The sequence below is a fragment of the Canis lupus genome, chromosome 33 (assembly GCF_048164855.1).
Source record: "Canis lupus baileyi chromosome 33, mCanLup2.hap1, whole genome shotgun sequence".
NCBI classification, from domain to species: Eukaryota; Metazoa; Chordata; class Mammalia; order Carnivora; family Canidae; genus Canis; species Canis lupus.
The window spans coordinates 2,426,575-2,451,887 of record NC_132870.1 but is presented as its reverse complement, the minus strand read 5'-3'; the positions used below and the strand labels follow the sequence as shown (position 1 = coordinate 2,451,887).

General features: G+C 35.1%; 1 protein-coding gene across 7 annotated transcripts in view; it reads right to left on the bottom strand.

Annotated features, from left to right (window-relative positions):
- The window catches only part of MRPL1 (mitochondrial ribosomal protein L1), a 94,568-nt gene that overhangs the window by 47,465 nt on the left and 21,790 nt on the right, over positions 1-25,313 (bottom strand). For 5 of the 7 annotated variants that reach the window (XR_012023111.1, XR_012023112.1, XM_072809975.1 and 2 more), the window contains 4 exons: positions 18,014-18,272; positions 15,030-15,113; positions 13,826-13,897; positions 9,402-9,513 (listed from right to left, as the gene is read on the bottom strand). Coding sequence is in view for 5 of the 7 variants with exons in the window: in XM_072809975.1 (XP_072666076.1) it covers positions 9,402-9,513; positions 13,826-13,897; positions 15,030-15,113; positions 18,014-18,272 (527 nt within the window). In the remaining 2 variants the exon portion in view is untranslated. The remainder of the gene's footprint in view (positions 1-9,401; positions 9,514-13,825; positions 13,898-15,029; positions 15,114-18,013; positions 18,273-25,313) is intronic. The other 2 variants (XM_072809976.1, XM_072809979.1) reach the window with 2 other exon arrangements.

Genomic DNA, 25,313 nt, shown 5'->3' with positions numbered 1-25,313 from the left:
TAAATGAATTATGAAGGCAGAAATGATATATAAAGGCATGAACAAGAATGAATACTCCTAAATTAACTGCAGAGAATAAATAGCTACCTTAGGAATTGCAGGGAGTCAGTAATAATTATAGTTCATTTATATTATGCACCTATCACCCAGCCTGTGCTAAGCTCTTACACACTATAACAAAAACACTATAGAGAGATGTTATCATGAAATCCATTTTGTAGATGCATAAACAGAGACACAAAAATGTTAAAAAGCCAGTTGAAGGTCGTAAGTGAATAAACATAAGACCAAGAGAGGTATATATTAACCAATATTCCATTCTGCTTTTCAATATAGCCCAATGTTAAATCTTCACCACTATTTCTAGGGCTCTGCTAGCCCTTATTATATGTAGTTGCTGTCTTCTTCATTTTCTCTTTTCTCTGTACTTTTATATTCTTCTACCTCTCTCTTTTGTCTTCCCTTCCCTTTCTCTTCTTCTAATTCTACCAATTTCCATAATGAACATAATCAGTATTAAACTATATAATCAGGTATTTCACTCTAATATTCTCTTTTCTCCTTTATCCAAGAATATCATAGGAAAGAAGAGAGTAGGATAAAACAAGACAGGGAAGAAAAAGTAGGGACAGTTAATAAGAAAGAAGGTGAGTTAAGATCATATAGTGTAAAAGAAAATTTCCAGAAACAAAAAAAAAAAAATTAGAAGAGATCTCTGAATACGGCAAAAGAAAAACTGATGATTTTTACTAAGAGCAACATTTTAGTTGAATTATGAAAGAAGGATGTAAGAAAGAATAATACTTGGTAAGGAAAAGGAGACATCCAACCAGTGAAGACCACTTGTGTAAAACAGTATAAAACAACAAAGAAGAAAAGATCATAGCTAGAAAAGATAGCTAAATCAAATAAAGGTTTTTTATATATCAAATATATGTTTTATGGTTCTTTTGTTTAACTAGAAATCTGAGCATGATTAAATATCAAATTAAATAAGTTTGCCTGCTGCAAAAAACAGTTCTGTGACAGTAAGGGCCTTGTCTATCTTGTTCATACTTACCACACTCAAGGCTTGGGACACAGTTGATACAGATTCTCAATAACTATACATACAATTATTCTAATCCAAAAAAAAATCTATAAATTGTAATTCATTCCTCACTTGACTTAATTTAATGTTGTATCTTCTATCAACTGAATGTTACAATGTGCATTCACTGTACAAATATTTGTTGAGGCCCCCTATGTGCCACATATCATTCTAGGCCATATGAATACAATTGGACAAAACCAAAAAATACTCATACTCTAATAAGAACCAAATACACACAACAAAAAAAAAGGATATAAAATGAAAGATGAAAATCATGTGATCATCTTAGTAGATACAGAAAAAGCAATGACAAATTTCAATATCTGTTCCTGATAAAAACTCTCAACATCTATATAGAAGGAACATACCTCAACATAATAAAGGCTAAATATGACAAATGTACAGTTAACACTATACTCAATATGACAAACTGGAAGCTTTTCCTCAAAAAACAGAAATAAAATAAGGATGTCGACTCTTGCCATTTTTATTCAACACCTACTGGAAGTCCTAGCAATAGCAATCAGACATGAAAAAAAAAGGGGGGGGATCCAAACTACTAAGGAAGAAGTATAACTGTTACTATTTGCAGATGATATAATACTACACAGAAAACCCTAAAGACCACCAAAAACTATTATGCCTGGGTGGCTCAGTTGCTTAAGTGTCTGACTTCAGCTCAGGTCCAGTTTCCTGGGATCAAGCCCCACATCAGATTGTGCTCAGCAGGAAGTCTGCTTCTCCCTTTCCCTCTCCTTTTGCCCCTCCTCCTGCTCATGCTAGCTCTCTTTCTTTCTCTCTCTCAAATAAATAAATAAAATCTTAAAAAAATAAATGAATTCAGTAGGCTTGCAGGATACAAAATTAATAATACAGAAATCTGTTGCATTTCTATACATTAACAATGAAGCAGCAGAAAGAGAAATTAAGAAAGCAATCTCATCTACAATTGCACCAAAAGAGAATAAAATACCTAGGAATAAATTTGACCAAGGAGGTAGAAGACTGAAAACTATAAAACATGGATGAAAGAAACTGAAGATGATACAAACAAATAGAAAGATATTCCATGCTCATGGACCAAAGGAATTAATATTATGTTAAAATTAAGCAATGCATTAAAATGTCCATACTACCCAAAGCAATGTACAGATTCAATAGAATACTTATCAATACCAACAGCATTTTTCACAGAACTAGAACAAATAATCCCAAAATCTGTATGGAGCCACAAAAGACCCTGAATACCCAAAGCAATCTTGGGAAGAAAAAAAACACACAAGAAAAACAGAACAAAGTTGGAGGTAAAAAATCCCACATTTCAAGATATACTGCAAAGTTGTAGCAATCAGAAAAAGTATGGTACTGTCACAAAAACAGACACATGGACCAACAGAACAGGACAGAGTCCAAAAATAAACCCACACTTACATGGTCAATTAGTCTTCACCAAAGAAGGCAAGAATATACAATGGAGAAAAGAAGGTCCCTTCAATAAACAGTGAAAAACTAGACAGCTACATGCAAAAGAATGAAGTTGGACCCCTTTTTACACTAAACAAAAATAAACTCAAAATGGGTTAAAGACTTAAATCTGGGACCTAAAATCATAAAACTCCTAGAAGAAAACATAGTCAATAATCTCTGATATAAACTTTAGCAACATTTTTCTAGATACTTCTTAGACAAGGGAAATAAAAGCAAAAATAATCTAATGGGACTACACCAAAAAATAAAAAGCTTTTGCACAGTGAAGAAAATAATCAACAAAACAAAAAGGCAACCTACTGAGTGGGAGAAGATATATGCAACTGACATATGTGATAGTGGGTTAACAGCCAAAATATATAAAGAACATACATAACTCACACCGAAAAACAATCCAATTAAAAAATGGGCAGGGGATCTGAAGAGACATTTTCCCAAAAAAGACATGCAGAGGGCCAAAAGACACATGAAAAGATGCTCAACATCACTAGTCATAGGGAAATGCAAATCAAAACCACAATCAGACATTACCGTATACCTGGTCAGAATGGCTAGTATCAAAAACACAAGAAATAACAAGTGCTGGTGAGGATGTGGTGAAAAAGGAATCCTTGTGCACTGCTGGTAGGAATGTGAATTGGTACAGTCACTGTGTAAAACAGTATGGAGGTTCCTCAAAAAATAAAAGGTAGAAATTACCATGCAATCCAGTAATCCCACTGCTGAGTATCTATACAAAGAAAATGAAACCACTAATTCAAAAAAATATATATGCATCCCTATGTTTGTTTATTGCAGCATTATTTACAATTGTCAGGACAGAAGCAACCCAAGTGTTCATCAACAGATGAATGGATAAAAAAGGTATGATTGATACATACATACATACACATACATACATACACACACACACACACACACACACACACACACACACCCCAAATGGAAAGTTACTCAGACATAAAAAAGTATGAGACTTTGCCATTTGCAACAACATGGATGGACCTGGGGGCTATTATGCCAAGTGAAATAAGTGAGACAGAGAAAGGAAAATACCGTATTTCATTTCTATATGTAATTTAAAAAACAAACAAAAAAGCAAAATACCTATAAACACAGAGAACAATATGGTGGTTGCCAGAGTAAGATGCTAAAAGTGATTAAGTCCTAAAAAATTAAAAAACTGCAATAATGAAAAAAATCAGTGATTAAGAGGGCATGGAGGATAACAGTTTCTATAGGGTAGTTATGGAAGGCCTCTTTGCCTAGGTGATATTTGAATGAGAAAGTGAACCAGGTTGATAAGCAAAGAGCATTATAGATAGATGAAACAGTAAGTCCAAAGATCAGAGAAGGGAGAACACTTAGTGTGTATGAGGAAGGGCAAGAAGGCCACTATTGCTAGAGTATAGGAAATGAAGGAAGAGTAACAAAACCAGCTGTAATATATCAATAATTAATCTATAATAATTATCATTATTCCTAATTATCATTGGAGTCTTTCACACATAAATAGTTTTTAAACTAATACATGAGGGGGGAATTTAGAAAAATTTCTAATTCGTTACTGTGCAAAAATCCTGTCTTCATATTTTTCTTTATATAACCAAAGAGTTCCAATTGTTTTAAAAATGCAAGTAATACTCTTAAGTACAGCATGTCAATCTATGAGTTAAAAATATTTCACATTAGGTTTCAGTAAGTTTACATCCACTAGTGTCAAATATGATACAATACCATCTTCCATACAGAAAGCAGTGTCCTTACTCAGTAGATGTGAATACTCTTTGGACAAGACTGCTACAGCATCCTTTCTTTCTTTTTTTTTTTTTTTTTTTAAAGATTTTATTTATTTATTCATGAGAAACACAGAGAGGAGAGAGAGAGGCAGAGACACAGGCAGAGGGAGAAACAGGCTCCATACAGGGAGCATGACATGGGACTTGATCCCGGGTCTCCAGGATCACACCCTGGGCTGAAGGTGACACTAAACCGCTGAGCCACCCGGGATGCCCTACAACAACCTTTCTTTTTGAAAAGACTCCAACTAGAGTATTGATGTTAACTCTAAGAGCTATGTGTTAAAGATAAACTCAAAATGGATGAAAGATCTAAATGTGAGACAAGATTCCATCAAAATCCTAGAGAAGAACACAGGCAACACCCTTTTTGAACTCGGCCATAGTAACTTCTTGCAAGATACATCCACGAAGGCAAAAGAAAGAAAAGCAAAACTGAACTATTGGGACTTCATCAAGATAAGAAGCTTTTGCACAGCAAAGGATACAGTCAACAAAACTAAAAGACAACCTACAGAATGGGAGAAGATATTTGCAAATGACATATCAGATAAAGGACTAGTTTCCAAAATCTATAAAGAACTTACTAAACTCAACAGCAAAGAAACAATCCAATCACGAAATGGGCAAAAGACATGAAGAGAAATCTCACAGAAGAAGACATAGACATGGCCAACATGCACATGAGAAAATGTATCACTTGCCATCAGGGAAATAGAAATCAAAACCACAAAGAGATACCACCTCACCCCAGTGAGAATGGGGAAAATTAACAAGGCAGGAAACCACAAATGTTGGAGAGGATGTGGAGAAAAGGGAACCCTCTTACACTGTTGGTGGGAATGTGAACTGGTGCAGCCACTCTGGAAAACTGTGTGGAGGTTCCTCAAAGAGTTCAAAATAGACCTGCCCTTCGACCCAGCAATTGCACTGCTGGGGATTTACCCCAAAGATACAGATGCAGTGAAATGCCGGGACACCTGCACCCCGATGTTTCTAGCAGCAATGTCCACAATAGCCAAACTGTGGAAGGAGCCTCGGTGTCCATCGACAGATGAATGGATAAAGAAGATGTGGTCTATGTATACAATGGAATATTCCTCAGCCATTAGAAACGACAAACACCCACCATTTGCTTCAATGTGGATGGAACTGGAGGGTATTATGCTGAGTGAAATAAGTCAATCGGAGAAGGACAAGCATTATACGGTCTCATTCACTTGGGGAATATAAAAAATAGTGAAAGGGAATAAAGGGGAAAGGAGAAAAAAAATGAGTGGGAAATATCAAAAAGGGAGACAGAACATGAGAGACTCCTAACTCTGGGAAATGAACAAGGGGTGGTGAAAGGGAGGTTGGCGGGGGGTGGGGGTGACTGGGCGACGGGCACTGAGGGGGGCACTTGATGAGATGAGCACTGGGTGTTATGCTATATGTTGGAAATTGAACTCCAATTAAAAAAAATAAAATAAGGAATCAGGGTTGCTAAAAGAAAAAAGAGAGAGCTATGTGTTAAGAAGAATACACATTAGTGAGTCCAATTTTCTAATCATGTCCCTCTTCCACCTACCTGCCAATAACTTAGCATAGTTTAAAAAGGATTCCACTTTCTCCATCTATGTCATAATACCCACTCATAGGTTAATATGTGTAATAAAAGACTAATTCCATTAAGTCAAGATATTTTTCATACTCATATTTTTTGTTTAATAAGTGTTAAAAGATAGGTTAGCAATAAAAAAAATCTAAAATATCAAAAAAACATATCTATATTAAAGAGGAAACAATCCAGAGGGCATTTACATCGGGAAAAGAAAGCTAGTTGACAAGCAAAATGAAACCCAATTTCTTCCAAGAAATTTGAAAAGCAAGTTTTAAATGTCTTTTTTTCAAAGAAAGAAGACATAATACTAGGAAAAGAACCCAAGTGTGCATTTGACAAGTAGAGAACTTGCCTACAGTTACGTAATTAAAATAAAATGAATAAAAATGCAGCATTAAACAAGCTGCAAAATGTGCACACTCAATCCAGCCAAGACAGTTACACCCACTCCCATTAGTAAAACAAAATGTAAGACAAAATGGGAAACTAATGAGCTCAGCTGTAGGGGCTTGTTTGTTTTTTAATTTTCATCCATTTGCTCAAAACGTAGTTTCTATTTTACCCTAAAATCTTTTGTTGGATATAAGGGGAATCAAATGTTCCTAAAGAAAAAAAATCAGAATAAGCTCTGAAAATGCATAATACAAATCTCATTTGTTCTTTTTTTTTTTTTTAGTCTTATTTGTTCTAATAAACATCTGGTGTGTTCTGTGTTAACATTTTTGACAGGTTAATCGTTTGTCTTCATGTTTAAAGAACATAAATGTTTTGCCAGTGCTGTTAAACAGATCCTGAGGAGGGAGAAAAGAAAACGTTATAGGAGAAAGGTCTATTTTTTCAAGATGCTTTGTTAAAGCAAATCGAAGTGAAGGACTACATACCTAAAAAACTTGACCATGGTAGGTATACGGAAACCATGACTCATGAAAGTAGAAATAAAGTCAATTAATAAAGATAAACATTTTAAAGGGACACTTTTCTAATTTGAAATAAAGAAATAAGTTATTTGAAAATCTTTCAGGCTAAAAACAATAGTCTCAACGTTTATGATGAAAGCAGTAATAAAAAAAAACTCAAGGCTAAAGAATAAAGAAAGAAGCCAAGAGGATTCTTCAGAGAATGGATAAAGTAGCAAAGGTGACAAAGTTAATTTCTGTGAAAAATCAGTTCACTATGCAAAGTAAGGAGATTACTGGACACCGATATATTTGCTATTCAGTTTCACTTTTAATTGACTATATTTAGTATTGTTTGGTTTTAATGAGCTTAATTTAATTAGAAACAAAAAATTATGAGAGATATTTTCATCAAATTCAACTATAATTCCAGTTTAAATTTTAAAATAATGTTTAGTTTCACGTTTTCCTTAGGTAAGACTCGAAGTCCGATTCCATGACAATACACACTACCATAATGGACTAATGGTGCTAATAAAAAGCACCAAACTTCAATCTGATTTCTATTAAGGATGTGTTATTCAATGCAAGTTACCAAAATTAAACAAAACTCTACAACAATAAAAGAATCAGAGAGGACATTTGAATTAGCTTAAATACAGAACGTAATCTACAATTCAGATAAGTATTAGTGGCTATCGTATATCATGAATTAGTTCAATTTGAATTAGAATTTGAAAATGAATCTACTAAAACAATTTTAAAACACTTGTTCTGTTTATACCATAAAATTTTATCTCAAATCCAGCACACCTAAAAAAAATGTCAGCAAATAAACTTATTCTTCCTCCCAAATATTCCGTTTCCATTAGTATCAATTTATTAGGAGATCCCTAGGCTTCAAAATCTCAGCATTATAGGACTCCTCCCTTCCTCCTCCTCAACTTGTCCATTCCTATTAGCCCTAAGACCTAGTATCTTTGACATTTATCTCCTTACTCATCTCATTATGAAGACTTTAGTTTTAACATTACCTTTATTAGTCTCTGACAACTGCACCGAACCTGAGCTCCCAACTTCTAGTTTTGATGCATGCCAATATATCTTACACAAACTCTTTCTAGATTAAAACTGTAAGGAACTCCCCACTTTAAAAACTTCTAAGAAATTCCTGCTAAATACAGAATAAAAGCCCAAGCTTATTAGGATCTTACTTAAGATCCTTCCCAATATGGGATCAATCTTCCAATACAATTCCCATTATTCTCTTTCATTTCAATGTAGGGGTACCATTTGCTACAAGCCAAAGAAAATTAACTGACATTTTTTGTACATGGCCTATAATATCTGACTTATTTCATTGTAAATCATTAATAGATTTCTTCTATTTAAAATGGGATGCCTGAGTGGCTCAGTGGTTGAGCATCTGCCTTTGGCTCAGGGTGTGATCCTCGTCCAGGGATCAAGTTCCATAATGGGCTCCTTGCAGGAAGCCTGCTTCTTCCTCTGCCTATGTCTCTGCCTCTGTCTCTCTGTCTCTCTCATGAATAAATAAATAAATACAATCTTTAAAATTAATAATAATAATATTATTAATAATAATAATCTACTCATCCAATTTTTCAAGGTACAGGTTTTTTGTTTGTTTGTTTATTTAAGTAGGCTCCACACCAAATGTAGGGCTTTAATTCACAACTCTGGGATCAAGAGTCACATGCTCTACTGATTGAGCCAGCTAGGTGCCCTTTAAAGTTAAAGTTTATTTTCTTTTTTTTAAGATTTTATTTTTAAATAATCTCTACACCCAAAGTGGGGCTCATACTCACAACCCTGAGACCAAGAGTTGCACACTCTACAGAATGAGCCAGCCAGGTGCCCTCAAATTATAGTTTACATGTTATCTCCTTCAGCATGCCTTCTCTGATTTCCCCACCAATGTATAAATTTCTCCTCTACTGAACACATTTGGCATACTGTGAATTTATCATATAATACCTCACACTATGGCTATTTATGTAACAACATTACCTCTTACTAGATTTCATAAGAGGGAAATGACTAGAAGGGGAAAGTTCCTTAAGGGAAATATCTACAGAGCCATGCACACAATAAGCATTATATATATATATATGTATATGTTATATATATATGTATGTTATATATATAGAACATACATGAATGCTGACATATACAAGCATACATATTATATTGATAAAGAGGTATAAAATAGTATGAAAATAACATATCTAGTGGGTTAAATATATGGCATTAATTTCAAACTTGAATGTGGCCTAAATTTAAAGAACTGGTATTATAAAGTAACTAGGTTTTCAAATTATTATTACCAGTATTAATGCCAAAGGGGAAAAAAAATCAAATCCACATGTTCTTACACAACATGAAATTCAAATACTAGAACATATTATTTACTCTACATATAAGCAGTTTCGTTTTATAAATAAATATATATATTAGAAAGCTTTTGACAGCATATTAAATTAATAAAAAGAATTCTCCCTTACTTCGAGTTAGTTTTGGAAATCTTTTTTTCAGCTTCTTCTTTAATGGATTAAGCTCAGGCATTATTTCTGGAACAGCTACATAAAAGTCTGATTGAATTTCATCATCCAAAATCTGAAAATCAGGGGAAAAAAGATAAATTATATGAAAAGCTTTATCCTTCTGAAAATAAAGTATAATGTAGTAATTTCCCTTAGAACTTAGAAAACAGACATTAAGCACAATTCTTTTCTTCAAACACAAAGACCTTACAAACACATTTACCAATTATGAAAACCATTAGAACCAAAATATTTTATTTTTATTATTTTTATTTTTTTATTATTATTTTTTTATTTTTTAAGATTTTATTTATTCATTCATGAGACAGAGAGAGAGAGAGAGAGAGAGAGAGAAAGAGGCACAGAGACACAGGCAGGGGGAGAAGCCGTCTCCACACAGGGAGCCTGATGTGGGACTGGATCCCAGGTCTCCAGGATTACGCCCTGGGCTGAAGGTGGCGCTAAACCGCTGAGCCACCGGGGCTGCCCTGATGTTCTTTTAAAAACTGCCACATCCCTAAAAAAAAAATTCATCTGATTTAATTCTTACATGGGGTTATACTAGGCAAAAGTATAATAAACTAGAAGATAGCACTGATGTGTACATGCTTCATATACTCCTAACAAAGGTGAATTCCTATGTTCATTAAAACTGGCCATAGAAACAATGCCAAAAATTGTGCAATATATCACATGTAAAATTAATAACACTCAAATTGCTAGCAACCACACTGCTTTCCTAAATTTAGAGCATCAAGAGAACTAATCTATAATTATTTTCACAAAGAACTGAAACTAAACTTCTATTGCCTCCAATAACTAAAAATAAAAGAGGAGTGAGATGGTCAAAGATAAATTAATTTATAATATATTTATCCATACTCTTAATTCCATTTTAATAGCAAAAATAATAATAATAATATACAAATTTTTAAAAACAGTTTTAATGTAGGCAAGCATCTAAAATAATTATTAGACTACAATATACTCCATTTAAACATACAGTTGATTACAAAGTGATTACAAAAACATTTAGTTTCATTATAGAAAAGCAACTTTTTAGAATAATATTGCCTGGACAACAAATATTTTACCAATGATTCTTTTTGCATATACTATTACCATAGTATGTCACTCAAAAAACGCAGTTTGGGGCTACACAATAAACCCTAAAATCTTGTACCATGGCAAAATTAAACAGTGATTCTGGAATTTTACCTTTCTGTTACTATTCTTATTTTTACAAATTCTTTACTCCCTAAATAACTCTGGTCCCCTTAACAATAACTCTGGTCCCCTTAACAATAACTTGCATTAAACAAGCACTTAACACATGTGCCAAGCATTCTGCTAAACATGTCAAATGATTTAGTTCATCCAGTCTTTACAATAATTCTAGGAGGCAGTACTGATGTTGGCCACACATTCCAGATAGGAAACTGAGGTCTCAAGGCATATTAGTCAGACTGTGCACTTACAAAAAGCAGACCCAGATCTCGAACACATGTAATGTAGTTCCAGAACCCAGAGCTCTCATTCATATAAATATGAAAACAGAGGCAATTTTTAAATGTCAAAGAAATGCATGTGAAATTTCTACTCTAAGATTACTTTCCAATATGGATTTTATGACATGTTCCTTTAAATTTATGTGTGAAAGTTATGTTACAGTTAACCTTAAAATCACATCTTGGAATAATACAAAACTATACAAACAAAAACCATGCTTTAGGGAGGAGTAAAAATTAAATTATTTAAAAATCTCTCACAACCAAGTATATTTGTGATATCTCAAAATGAAACAAAATGAATTTATTAAATAAAGGCCTTACCTAAATGACTATTAGTTTAGTAAATTCACCGTACCTTACCTTTTTTTTTTTTTTTTTTTAACCTACGATAGTCACACAGAGAGAGTGAGAGAGGCAGAGACACAGGCAGAGGGAGAAGCAGGCTCCATGCAGGGAGCCCGATGTGGGATTCGATCCCGGGTCTCCAGGATCGCGCCCTGGGCCAAAAGCAGGCGCCAAACCGCTGCGCCACCCAGGGATCCCCGTACCTTACCTTTTATAAGTGCTAAGTAAAATAGTATTTAATCTAAATAAAAAATACAGAATGTGTTAAAAAAAATTACACTCATGATACTATTTATAAAACTGGATTGAATTTATTTCATAACCTGAATACCTTTGAAAATTAACATGAATGAGGGATGCCTGGGTGGTTCAGTTGGTTGGGTGGCGTACTCTTGATTTTGGGTCAGGTCATGAGCTCAGTATATAGTCTGCTTAAGGAGTCTTTCCCTCTCCCTGTGCCCCTCCCCCCATTTATATGCTTGCTTGTTTTCTCTCTTTCTCTCTCTCCAATAAGTAAATAAATCTTTAAAAAAAATAACATGGATGAGCTTTGCAAGATTCCATGCGAAAAAAAAATAATAATAAAATAAATAAAAATTAAAAAATTAAAAAGAAAGATTCCATGTGAAAACCTGCAAGAATATGCTAGTGATGCCTTATACAGATGGCATTTTTCCTCTAGTAATAGATCATCAATGGTATCCCTAAGGGAAATTTTGTACCTGTAATATTGACCAAATAATTTCAAAATGTACTTGCTTTCCTTATTTGGGTTACTTTTTCAAATATGTTTTATTTAATAAACAATGTTACAGACATTTATTTCTTGAGAAGTAATTTCTTGCTTAACATTTAACTTCATTTAAACTCCATTGTTGTTTTGACAGTTCTACCAGACACTCTTATGCTTTCTGGAAAAAAAAAAAAAAAAAACAGATGGAAGGCGGTACACTAATTTAATAAGAATAGTTAGTTCTCTGGCTCCAGACATTAAGCTCTACTCTCCAATTCCAAAGAATATGTGGTATTGTTTAGTTTTTAAAAATTAAAAGAATTTTAATAATTTGATTAAAGTTTATCATACATCAGAAAGAACTAGTACCACCCTCTGACTTTGAGCCAGACTCTGCATGAAAGCATAATCTCTTTGTATTTTCCATTAGCGCTACTCCCAAAAATCATTCTGGAGACTCTCCTTAAAAATACAGAATCCTCCCCACATTTAGAGTACTATTGGGGGTGGAAAAAAAAAAAACAACCTACAAACACTCTTCTACATCCCAAAGGAAGGGCCCAGTTCAAACTTTCCCCAAATCCAAATCTGAATATGGAACAAAAGAAATTTTCAGGGACACCTAGGTGGCTCACCAGTGAGCATCTGCCTTTGGCTCAGGGCCTGTTCCTGGAGTCTGGGGATCAAGTCCCACATCAGGCTCCTTGTGGGGAGCCTGCTTCTCCCTCTGCCTATGTCTCGGCCTCTCTATCTCTCTCATGAATAAATAAATAAAATCTTAAAAAAAAAAGGGATCCCTGGGTGGCGCAGCAGTTTAGCGCCTGCCTTTGGCCCAGGGCGCGATCCTGGAGACCCGGGATCGAATCCCACGTCGGGCTCCCGGTGCATGGAGCCTGCTTCTCCCTCTGCCTATGTCTCTGCCTCTCTCTCTCTCTCTCTCTGTATGACTATCATAAGTAAATAAAATTTAAAAAAAAAAATCTTAAAAAAAAAAATTTTCATATACTTTCTCTTGCGCCAAATACAAAAAGTATTCCTATAACCTAAACAATTAAATTTAAAAGAGAAAGATTTTAGAGAATGTTAAAGAAAATCTCTTGTATTTTCAAAAATAACTCCCAAAATTCAACAGACAGGCTTCTTCTTCCCACCTCTTAAAAAAAAAAAAATATTGTTCTGATTGCAATTCAGCTCCACAAATTCTTTGTTACTTTCTCAATACAAGCAGCATAACCACTTGTTGCCTCATGGGGAATCTATGCAACTCTGAAGTGGCTGCAGAGTAAAAGTTAAGAGTAATTAGAAGTATCATATTACAAAAAAAAAAAAAGTATCATATTACTACAGAGGTCAGATACTATCCTTTGTGATCTGTAAAGTTAATCACACTTTTCATCTCAAGAAGGCAAAAACAAATATTTGAGCTTCAAAAAATGAATAATGATGTTCATGAGTGCTACCTTTTAAATGTCATTTTAAATCTCCCACTCAAAACCACAAAGAGTCATATTGCCCTTTCCAGTCTACTCACAAAACTCTCACAAACATACAGCAAGAAAAGAGGGGGAAAAAATCACACTATAAATCAAGCATAATTAGTATCAGACTGGATAGTTTTTTCTTAGCTTGATTTTGAGACTTAGAATGGGAAAATTCTTCCCTGTTCTACAAAGCTTTACTAAATGTACATTACATCAAAAGATGTAAGCATAGTGGTTAGGTTCCACATGTAACAAATCAATGGATGGCAAAGATAACAATTTCTATAACTAATGAACATGAATACAACACTGTACCTTCTGAATCAGATTAGTTCCTCCTGCAAACGCAGCTCCATTTTCTTCTGCTATTTTAATCTCTGATGCATTCTATAAATACAATAGTTTGAACATCAATCTTTAAGTAAGTTCAATCTGCTTTCAAGTATTTTGTAAGAAATAATATCACAGGTCAAAGTAAAAATTGTGGTTTTACTTTTAACTGAAAATGCATCAATTCTCAATCAGACACATCAGAGATATTACATCCTGAACAAGTTTACTTTGTAGGTGATTAAGGTGTTTCTTGACTAACACATGAGGAAACACATTAAAACACATTGAACCAGAGTGGTTCAACCTAACTCTTCAATGCCTTCAATATATCATCTTCCAAAAGTAAAAGATTAAAATATATTTAGTTTTGCTAACTTAAATGGAGACATCCCCAATATAGAAGAGGAAAAATTACTTAAGAAATGACAAAATCAAAACTACATTGTACACCTGAAATATAAGACTGTATGTTAACTAACTAGAATGAAAAACTTAAATTTAGCCAGCTGTCTGAAAATTCAAAAGAAAAACACAGGATTAGTTATTGTCTTTCTGTATATTCCATTTATGCCATTTGATTTTACTGTGAAAATGTATCACTCCTTTAAATCATTCAAGTTTTATAGCATTCCAACAGCTATATTCTCCACTTTTCTAGAAATAAAAAAAATCTCTTCCTTGAAAGTGAGGCAGATATAGAAGAATCAAAATGCTCTAACAATTTATAGATACATTACAAACAAATGTTTATAAGTAACACAAAAAGACAGAAAAAGAGCCGTATGACTCTGTTACAGCTTCGACTTTCCTGGCTTTCCAGACTAGATATTTTTAAAAGTGTGGTTTCTGTCTTCACAGTACTAAGTGAGCTCATTGCTTCAAAATAATTTCATTGTTTTTGAAAAGAGTACTTTGAGTTTGAAGCAGGAACTAGTAGGACAAATTCTCTATTTCTCTTCAGTTTCTTACAAGAAACATAATGTAGTAGATTAAAAATGATGAAATTAATATTCTAGTTTAGCTCTTTCTCAAACTAATGACATAACCTCAAATAAGGCACCTAACTGCTTCAAATGGGGGAAAATAAGGCTATGTGACTAGTCTACTCATTCAGTTAATCTAAGCACTGATCAATGTGATATGTAAAAAAGGTAAATGATATGAAAAGTTGGCAAAGGTTACTCACCTCTGTAAGTACAGCAACTTTATTGATTTCTGAAATGAATGGGTATGGAAAACTAAGAACACTGGCAAATGGCTCCACTTTTTTCTAAATATACAACAATGGAAAAATAATTAAGAAAAATTCATTCATCTTTTCTGTATCTCTTACATCTATAAAAAACAAAGCTAACATGTTTTGTTTTCAACATTTTAGTTCTACCATATGTCCTCTAATTAATTCAGAACTATTTACTGATTACTATTAAAGCATAAGAGACTATCAAGAAATCATAATGAAAATCTCTCTCTCTCCCCACCTCCATACTGCCATAGCACTTGGTTTCTATCTCTACATCATTCTTCACAGTCTCTCCTATATTAAAAGATGTGTTGCATACCCATATCTTCCCCAGAACCTAGTACAATGCCTTCTACGTGATAGATATCATTAAATGTTTACGGATGCCTGGGTGCCTCAGCAGTTGAGCATCTGCCTTCTGCTCAGGGCATGATCTCGGGGTCCACAGATCCAGCCCTGCTTTGGGATCCCTGCAGGGAGCCTACTTCTCCCTCTGCCTATGTCTCTGCCTCTCTCCCTCTGTCTCTCTCATGAATAAATAAAATCTTTAAAAAATAAATAAATAAATGTTTACTACCTTGAATTAAATTAAAAAGAACATGTAAGTTTTTTGATACTATAAGGAGTATATGAGCACAGCTATGCATAATGGACAACAGAAAATATCCAGCTAATCTGCTTAGTAGGTCACTATTAACCCTAAATCAAAGGTAGAAATGCCAAGCATGAAAGGCTCTTCTGACTGGGTCTATTCTGAAACTATACAGACTGCCTACCACTTTGAAAGACATTTGGGAAGTCAGTTGGAAAATCCAAGATATGTAATGGCGTGCATTGAGACACCCACCCAAACATGGGTGGAGATTCTACAGGGCCTCAGAACTTTTTTGTTCAGTTACCTAAGCCAAGGATCTGTCTAGCCCTGTGGCTCATATCACTTAGAGAGACTTCACATGGAAACAAGTTCTAGGCCCATAGTTTTTGTGCAGTTTTAAGATCTAGAAAAAAGGGAAAAAGGGTTGTTCCCTAATTAAAACTGATTGAAAGGTTATATTTTTTTAAAAAACTTTATTTTGAGTAAAGATAAGCTCCTGAGGACTTCTTTTCAGACAAGAAGGCACACTCTTAAGCACACTTGTTATCAGACATGCAACTCAATTTTATTGACTGACATTCCTTTGCCATTAACATGTCACAACTGGTTTCAGGGAATTTTTCAATGGCCAGTAACCACGATAAAATCATAATAAAATTCCCTGGGGGAATATTAGCTTGTTGTAAAAGGGCTCTATCAAAAACAAAAAAAAGGTCTTAGAAAGAAACCAGTACCCTTTCAATGTTAATGAAAGTGTGTGGTACAACAAGTCTTCATTATGAACCACAGCTGACCGCTAAAGAACTCAGGGTTTGGAGCACTATCCCCAGCCCAGTGGAAAATCTGCGTATGACTTTTGACTTCCCCAAAACTTAACTACTGATAACATAAATAGTCAACTAACACATATTTGGTACACTGTATATATTAGATACTATATTATCATATCAAAGAAAGCTAAAGAAAAGAAAATGTTAAGAAAATAAGAAAAATATATTTACAGTATTGTACTGTATTTATCAAAAAAACTGCATGTAAGTGAATCCTCAAATTCAGCCTATGTTGTTCAATGGTCAACAGTACATTAACGGCTGACTGAGAGGGTGATCATCTTGGATACCACAACATTTTTAAAATAAAAGAACTAACAGTAACACTGTGGTATAAAATAAAATTACAGCGTGGCTGGTATAAACTGTCTCTAATAAATAAGAACTAAGAAAAACGTTCTTGATTCAAGACCTTGATTCAAATCCTAACTCCACCTCCTATTCTGTGACCTTGAACAACTTACTTCAGTTTCTATGTCTCAGCTTCCTCTTTTGAGGTTATTATGGAATTAAATGAGAAAACGCATGCAAAGCACTTAACATTGTGGCTGGTACACAGAAAATTTTCCAGTAAATGTTGACTGTGATTATTAAACACTTACCAAATACTTTACATGCATTATCGCAATTAATCCTCTTAAAAACTGTATAAAAGAAGCATTTTATTTCCCCTTAAAGAAGGTAGAAAAATAGATCTGAAGAGGTTAAACCAGAAACCCAAAGAGCAAGTAAGTGGTGACACCAGGATTCTGGCCTGTACTGTAATCTGACTCCAGAGCCCATGCTCTTAAGGACTACACTGTACTGCCTCCTCCTACGTGTTCAACTGTTGTTGAGGTTGTTAAATTGTATTAAAAAATTTGTATCTTCTAGTTTGACCCAAAAAAAAAGACATCCTCAGAATAAAAATTAAAATACTGTTTCCAAGAAAATTAAATTTCTTAAATGCAACACTTCCAAATTTAGTGGTATAATGGACCTCAACTCTAATTTAGTATTTTTACTACTTTTAGAGTTTTATAAGCAAAAGTCTTCCAAAACTGCATATAAACAGATAAAGCAGAAAAGTTTAGGATGAAGCAAGAGTGAGGAGCTTGGTACATGCACATACAAACTCAGTCTCAACACAGGACTCGAAGGAACATACCTGCAGGCAACTGAGCTAATCCCAAATCCTCATTTACAGAAAAGGAGTATGACACTCAGGCAGCGTAAGTCACTTTTCAAAGTTATAGTAATACCTCAATTAATTTTAATGCTACTTTTGCTGAAATTTATATCAGTGATTTTCAGGTGAATAGGAGACATGTTCATTAACTCTGCAGAGTATGTTCAACATATTTTATATTTGGAAAATAAAAACAAACATTTTTCATTCTATAGTATACAAAGAGCATAAGATTTCCCAAAAATTGTTATAGGAAACAAAGAATTAAAAAAATTAAGAAACAGCAATTCACACAGCTACTATTCACAAATTTATTTTAATTGAATTTACATACCTTCTTCCCCAGTGACATATCCAGTGTCAAATCAAGATAAACACCTTGCTTTGGATTAGTAAAGTCTAGAGTTTGAAATTTCTTAAGTAATTGAATAGCTTTCTCCACCTCATATATCTGCCTTGGATATAGGTGCTTTAAGTAGACATCATCCTCAGGTTCACCTTCCATAAAGGAATATGACTTTATTTTTTCTATCTCATCTTTTTTCTCATCTGATGCTTTGTCTTTCATACTTTTTTTTGTTTTCTTTGCAGGCCTTAAAAAAAAAAAAATTCAAGATCAGTTATCTCAATACATATTCTAAGAAACTTTTTTTTAAAAAGCCAATGTACATAATTCAGAAAAAAATAATAAAAATAAAGTTTATTTTTTTTTGTTTAATTCAAAAGCATAAACTGCTTTATAGTTTTTCTAGTTCAACAAGTATTAGGTGAACTTTTGTACTGTATGCAGTTGATACAAAGTTGGATAAGGCATTGATGCTGTTCTCCAGAAATTTAGAGAAATAGAGGAGACAGACATATAAACAGATAATTTCAATAGAATGGCTAAGTACTTTGACACAGTGTTATCAGAGCTGTAGGGAAGACATTTAATCCACTCTAGGAAACTAGGAAAGTGTTCTATGAGAGATGACCCTAACATCAATTCTTGAAGAATAAGGAAGAATTGGCCAAAGTATATACCCTAGAAAGACGAAAACATATGACCGCATGAAAAGGTGTACACAAATGTTCATAGCAGCATTACTCATAACAGCCAAAAAGTAAAAATAACCCAAATGTCCAATAACCGAGATCGATACGTAAATGTGGTGGTATATCCATACTTTTAAAATACCCGTATTCGGGCAGCCCTGGTGGTGCAGCGGTTTGGCGCTGCCTGCAGCCTGGGGTGTGATCCTGGAGACCGGGGATCGAGTCCCATATCGGGCTCCCTGCATGGAGCCTGCTTCTCCCTCTCCCTCTGCCTGTGTCTCTGCCTCTCTCTCTCTGTGTCTATGAATAAATAAATAAAATCTTAAAAAATAAAATAAAATAAAATACCCGTATCTTATTAAATATTAATCAGCAGTGAAAAGGAATTGAAGTACTGATACAAGCTATAACAAGTATGAACTGTAAAAACATTATGCCAGTGAAAGAAGCCAGTCACAAAAGACCATATATTTTATGAAACATGAAGGACAGGAAGTCCATAGAGGCTGAAAGTAGACTTAGTGATTGTCTGAGGCTGGGAAAGGAGGTTAGAAAAAATGGGGCATCACTGTCAATAGGCATGAGGTTTTAGGGGAAGTTAACAAAAATGTTCTAAAATTGACACTGGTGATGGTGTCAAAAGTGTGAATATACTAAAAACCACTGAATCGTACACTTCAAATGGGTGAATTGTAGGCTTTGTAAATTACATCTCAATAAAGCTATTACTTTAAAAAGTAGGGTCAGCCAGGCAAAGAAACAACATAATAAAAGTATTGAGTCATGAAACAGAATACAAGTATTCAAGGAGACCAATTATAAATTCTAACTGATGGGCAGCCCTGGTGGCTCACCGGTTTAGCACCACCTTTGGCCCAGGGCCTGATCCTGGAAACCCAGGATCAAGTCCCACGTCAGGCTCCCTGCATGGAGCCTGCTTCTCCCTCTACCTGTGTCTCTGCCCCTCTCTCTCTCTCGTGAATAAATAAATAAAATCTTAAATAAATCAATAAATTCTAACTGATGAGAGCAAAGGTGAGCAAAACTTTTCTGGAAGGGACCAGACAGCAAAATATTTTATGGTCTCTTATCTCAGTATTTCAGTTTTGGCACTGTAATGTGAAAGCAGCCATAGACATTGAGAAATGAATGAATGTAGCCACGTTCCAATAAAACTTTATGAACAAATAGCTTAAATTTCATGTGTCACAAAATACTGTTTTTTCTTTTTTTACCCAATCACTTAAAAATGTAAAGACCATGTCCATGAATCATACAAAAATAGATAGTAAACCAGATTTTTTTGGTCCACTGGACATAGTTTGCTGACTCCTGAACTAAAGGGCAAAACAGAAGGCAAGATACATCAGAAGATGGGGCTGGAGAATCTAGATCACAGAGCGCCTTCGCTAGGGGTAATAAGAAGCCACGGAACAGGAGTGGCATCTGTATTTCCAACAGAGTATCCCAGCTACAATACAAGAGACAGATTTGAAGGAAGCTGAATTAGAGACAATATAAAGACCAATTCCTCCCTTTCTTCTCAAGGAAATATGACAGCCTCCAGAGTAGTATTGGTAATAGACCAGAGAAAATGAGATTATATATTTATAAAGTATACACTGCAGAAATAGAAAGATGGAAAAAGTCTATATAACATCTCCTACATTTCTAGCTTAGGTGACTAGGCATAGAGGAGTATCATTAAGACTAGAAATAAAGAAAGCAAAACAGTTTTCTTATAAGGGAGGTATTTACAAAGATGTTTAGTTTGAGGCAATACAGAGTTTGAGCGTGGGGTTAGTTGCATCACTGACTCTACTTCTTTATTCCCTCTCTTCATTCAAGTCCCTTTGCTGAGTGACTTTGCAGTTCCTCCTATTTAAAGAGGTAGAACATATTTCCCAGCACTTTGATTGGTCATCTGACTAGTTTGGCCAATATAATAAAGCAAAAGTGACAGTTTCTCTGCTCTAAGCTTAGGCCAATAAGAAGCTTAAAAGGTTTCCACTTGCATGTTTGTATTTCTGCCATTTCCATAAGAATATGCTTGGGCTACAAGAATAAGAGATACGTAAAACAGAGCTGACCCCACAGAGCCCCAGGCTAGATTGGACAATTTGCAGCTGACCTGCAGACTCAAATGTGCAGCAAGCCCAGCCAAGGTCCTAAGAGATACCCCATCCAAACCTGGCTTAGATCAGCTGACTAACACATGTGTGGGCAATGATAAATAATTCTTGAGTGGTTTGATACATAACAAAAGCTAACAAGGTGTTTATAAAATATCTAGGAAAATATGTTCAACAGGTAACTGCAGGTAAGAGTTTGAACCTAAGACAGAAAAAAAAAAGAGATAGAGATAATATATTTTAAAATCTCAACATTAATTCGAATCACACCTATAATCTTTTAACCATAGAGTTTGAAATTATTTAAGTAATATTTCTAAAATATTATGGTAGGCAGAATAATAGCTTTCCAAAAATGTTATATCTCCATGGCAAAAAAGGACTTTGCAGATGTGCTTAGGGCTAAAGACTTTGAGATGGGGAGACTGTCTGGATAATCCAGGGGGCCTATCTAATCACAAAAGTCCTTAAAAGCAGAGAAATTTTTTTCCCTTTCCTAACTACATCTGACAGAGATGGGAACAAGAAATTCGAGCGTGAAAGGGAATCTGCCATTCCTGGCTTTGAAGATGGAGGAAGGGGGCCAGAATATTTTTTTAACTTACAAACAGAACACTGTTTTAGTTAAATAAAAAAAGGAGCATATTATAACACAGATCAAACAGGACTCTAAAAAGCACTTTCTTCCAAAATTAAAAAAAAACATAACTGAACAAAACCTGTCAATAATTAATTTTATAGACCCACTGTTTTTCATGACCCTGTTTTAGTTAAATAAAAAAAGGAGCATATTATAACACAGATCAAACAGGACTCTAAAAAGCACTTTCTTCCAAAATTAAAAAAAACATAACTGAACAAAACCTGTCAATAATTAATTTTATAGACCCACTGTCTGTTTTTCATGACCCTCCAAAAATATCTATCTTTATTCATTACAATCACATCCAGAAGAACTATTGTTGTTCATGCAATTATATAAGGCCCTATCAGGAGAGCTTAAATGCTAGGATTCTTGGGAATAAAAATAAATCATACTAAAAAGGTTTTTGCCAAGCCCAGGGAAAAATATCTGGCAATCTGACTTCAAGTGAATTTAGCTGTGGTTACCTATCTAAATGACATAGATTAAATATAACAAGAGACTATACTCAGGTAATAACTTTCTCCCTGCCTTATCTGATCCTTAACTCCAAAAGCATAAAAGGAAAAATAATTCCATGGTTATACTCAAAACAAGAAAAAAATCAGTGCTATACAATAAAGCTCATTTTAAGACCTTTGAAGATCTGTGACCCCAGAGATCGAGTCCCTTCAAGGCTGAAAAACTCTTTACACTGAGGAACTGCGGGATGGAGGTTGGGGGGCATAGTGATACACAACTTCCATCAAACTAAACTAAACAGAACTAAAGAGAAAATGCCTAGGGCATGTAATTATTAATGAAATGCAAACATCCTGACATCTTATTTCTCAGTGTAATTCTGTAAATAAGTTCACTAATATCTCTGATGCTTTTATTCATAAAACTAAATGCAGAAGTTCTGTTTATACTGACAATGTGAAAGTAAAAAAAAAAAAAAAAAACCAGTGATACAAATAAATGAAAATTGAAAAATAAAAACTGGAATGAATATTAACAATTAGAGAGTTGGATAAAATCACAACTTTTCTTGAATGCATCACAAAGCTAAGATCACAGGGCAACCAAGTAGCCTTATAGCCAAGGAGAATCAGCCTGCATTCCCTATCCCCACTCCACATGTATACTCAGGACAGACCTGTAGCATAGTAGGAGAGAAAGGTAAGCAGGTAAGAAAAAAAAAACAGCTAAAATGTTAGGGCTACTAGAAACCTCCTGGGATATCCACACACAATAGGAGTTCACACTCAATTTGTAGGCCTTTTCCACTGACCTCCACCAGATGCTCCTGGGAAAGACTGGAGCAGGCCAGGAGACTAGAAAGCTTCCCTAAAAAATACAGCCACAGAGATTGGTCACTGCTACCAGAAAGACATGTAACCCTGAAACCACATAGGTCACAGGTAAACACCCATGTGTATAAGGAAAAGAAAGAAGAAAAAAACACAAAAACTTCTATCCTTAGGGGTAGGTCAGTAAACAGTCCTGAGCACAATTATCTTCCAACAGTAGTCGAGCTGGGGAAGGGCCTGGACACTCTGGCAAAGACCTGCAATAGATAGAAACCGTGAGGAAAAGGGACAGAAATATTGAGAAAACCCCATCCTGAAGGTCCAGTCACACAGGGCGCACTTAAAGGCTGATTTGGAAAACAGAGAATCCCTCCTGCACCCATCTCCAGTCTAGCAAACACTAATAAGCAACAGCAATCTACACTAGGGAAGAAGCAAGAGTATGAAGAGAGACTCCCCAACCCCCACTGCCCCACCCTGAGGTACAGGTACACAGGCAAGGCAGAAAACAGAGCATAAAGGAGGAATGCTGAGAAAAATTTTCCAGCAACCCTGCCCCCACCTTTTGCACCATGTAAAGAACAGAAATTTGAAGCTGGTTGTAACCATAGCAACACCAAAACCAAAACCTAGCTCCACTTCTAACTGGGCTGATTCAACACTGTTACAAGAGGCATGTGCATTCCCAGGCATAAATACTAGGTACTTAGGTTTCAACTGTTCTACGCAAGATGTTCTGCAGTCAATAAAAAATTTTGAGATACGTGAAGAAGAAAAAGAACCTATTATCAACAAAGAAACAGAACCAAAGTCAGAGATGACCAAAGTGGCCTTTTATATCAGGATCTGCCACTAACAAACTATGAGTATATGCACATACACGGACGAATGAAATGATGAGAGAAGAATCAAGCACAAGCCTCTCTACCCTGTCTCAAATCCTGATAAAAACAATTTTTGCCAGGGACACCTGGGTGGCTCAGTGGTTGAGTGTCTGCTTTCAGCTCAGGGTGTGATCCTGGAGCTCTGGGATTGAGTCCTACATCAGGCTCCCTGCGGGGGACCCTGCTTCTCCCTCTGCCTATGTCTCTACCTCTTTCTCTGTGTCTCTAATGAATAAATGTTTAAAAAAATTTTGGCATACAAAAAACATTTTTTTAGTATATTATAGTCAGTATACTAAAAAACAAAAAACAAAAAACACAGGGCCATCTGGATGCCACAGTAGGTTGAGCCTCTGACTCTTAGTTTCAGCTCAGGTTGTAATCTCAGGGTCAGGAGATCAAGCCCCACATCGGGCTATGCACTCAGCACGCAGTCTGCTTGGGATTCTCTCTGTCCTGTCCCTCCCCACAGAGTGCATGTGCACTTGCACACACTCTCTCTCTCAAATAAATAAATAATCTTAAAGAATTAAAACCATAGGGCAGCCCCAGGGGCTCAGCGGTTTAGCGGTGCTTCAGCCCAGGGTGTGATCCTGGAGACCCAGGATGGAGTCCCATGTCAGGCTCCCTGCATGGAGCCTGCTTCTCCCTCTGCCTGTGCCTCTGCCTCTCTCTCTGTGTCTCTCGTGAATGAATAAATAAAATCTTAAAAAAAAAAATTAAAAACACAACTAAGATTATAAATACGATGATTCTCATCAAGCTATGGAATAACTCTCATTGTTCTTTTATTTATTTCTTTTAGAAATATTATTTTTTTATTTTTTAAAGATTTTATTTATTTATTCATGAGAGACATAGAGATAGAGACAGAGACAGAGACACAGGCAGAGGGAGAAGCAGGCTCCATGCAGGGAGCCTGACGTGGGGCTCGATCCCGGGTCTCCAGGATCTCGCCCTGGGCCAAAGGCACTGCTAAACCGCTGAGCCACCAGGTATGCCCTCATTGTTTCTTTTAAATTCCTTTTCAACTTGCACTGGAATAGAATATGGGGAAGACATAGAATGAAAATTTTCAAAAAAAAATTTTTTCTATTGGAAAAAGGAAACAAAGATAAAATATTTTCAGTGTAATTAATATCCCTAATAAGAATTTTCAAAAAGCAGGAAAAAAAAAAAGACAAACAGTTCAACAGAAAAATAGGCAAAAAGATATAAATTAGAAATATGATAAAGAAACACAAATGAAGACTGACGATATCCAAAGTTTTTAGGAATGCAGGCACTCACTCACTGCTGGATGGGTATGGGAATGTAAACTGCTACACCCAATACTTCTCCAACTTCTCAATAACAAAAAGAATCCAGGAACTATGCAAACTCAAAGGAAGATTCCTTTCTAGTCACATTTCTGCCAGCTCCCTCTTCATCCTATATTCAAGCTACAGCAGAGTGTACTTTATCCGTATCATTCACTTTCATGCTTCTGCACCACTGAAATACTTTCCTCTCAACCCCTCTGCAAAATTCTATCTTCCAGGACCAACTTCAACTACTTCTTGCCATATCCTCTTCCAGGTAGAATTAATTTACCTTTCACCTGTGATCCCACAGCACTTGGTCCATTTCTCTATCATAACAGTTAAAA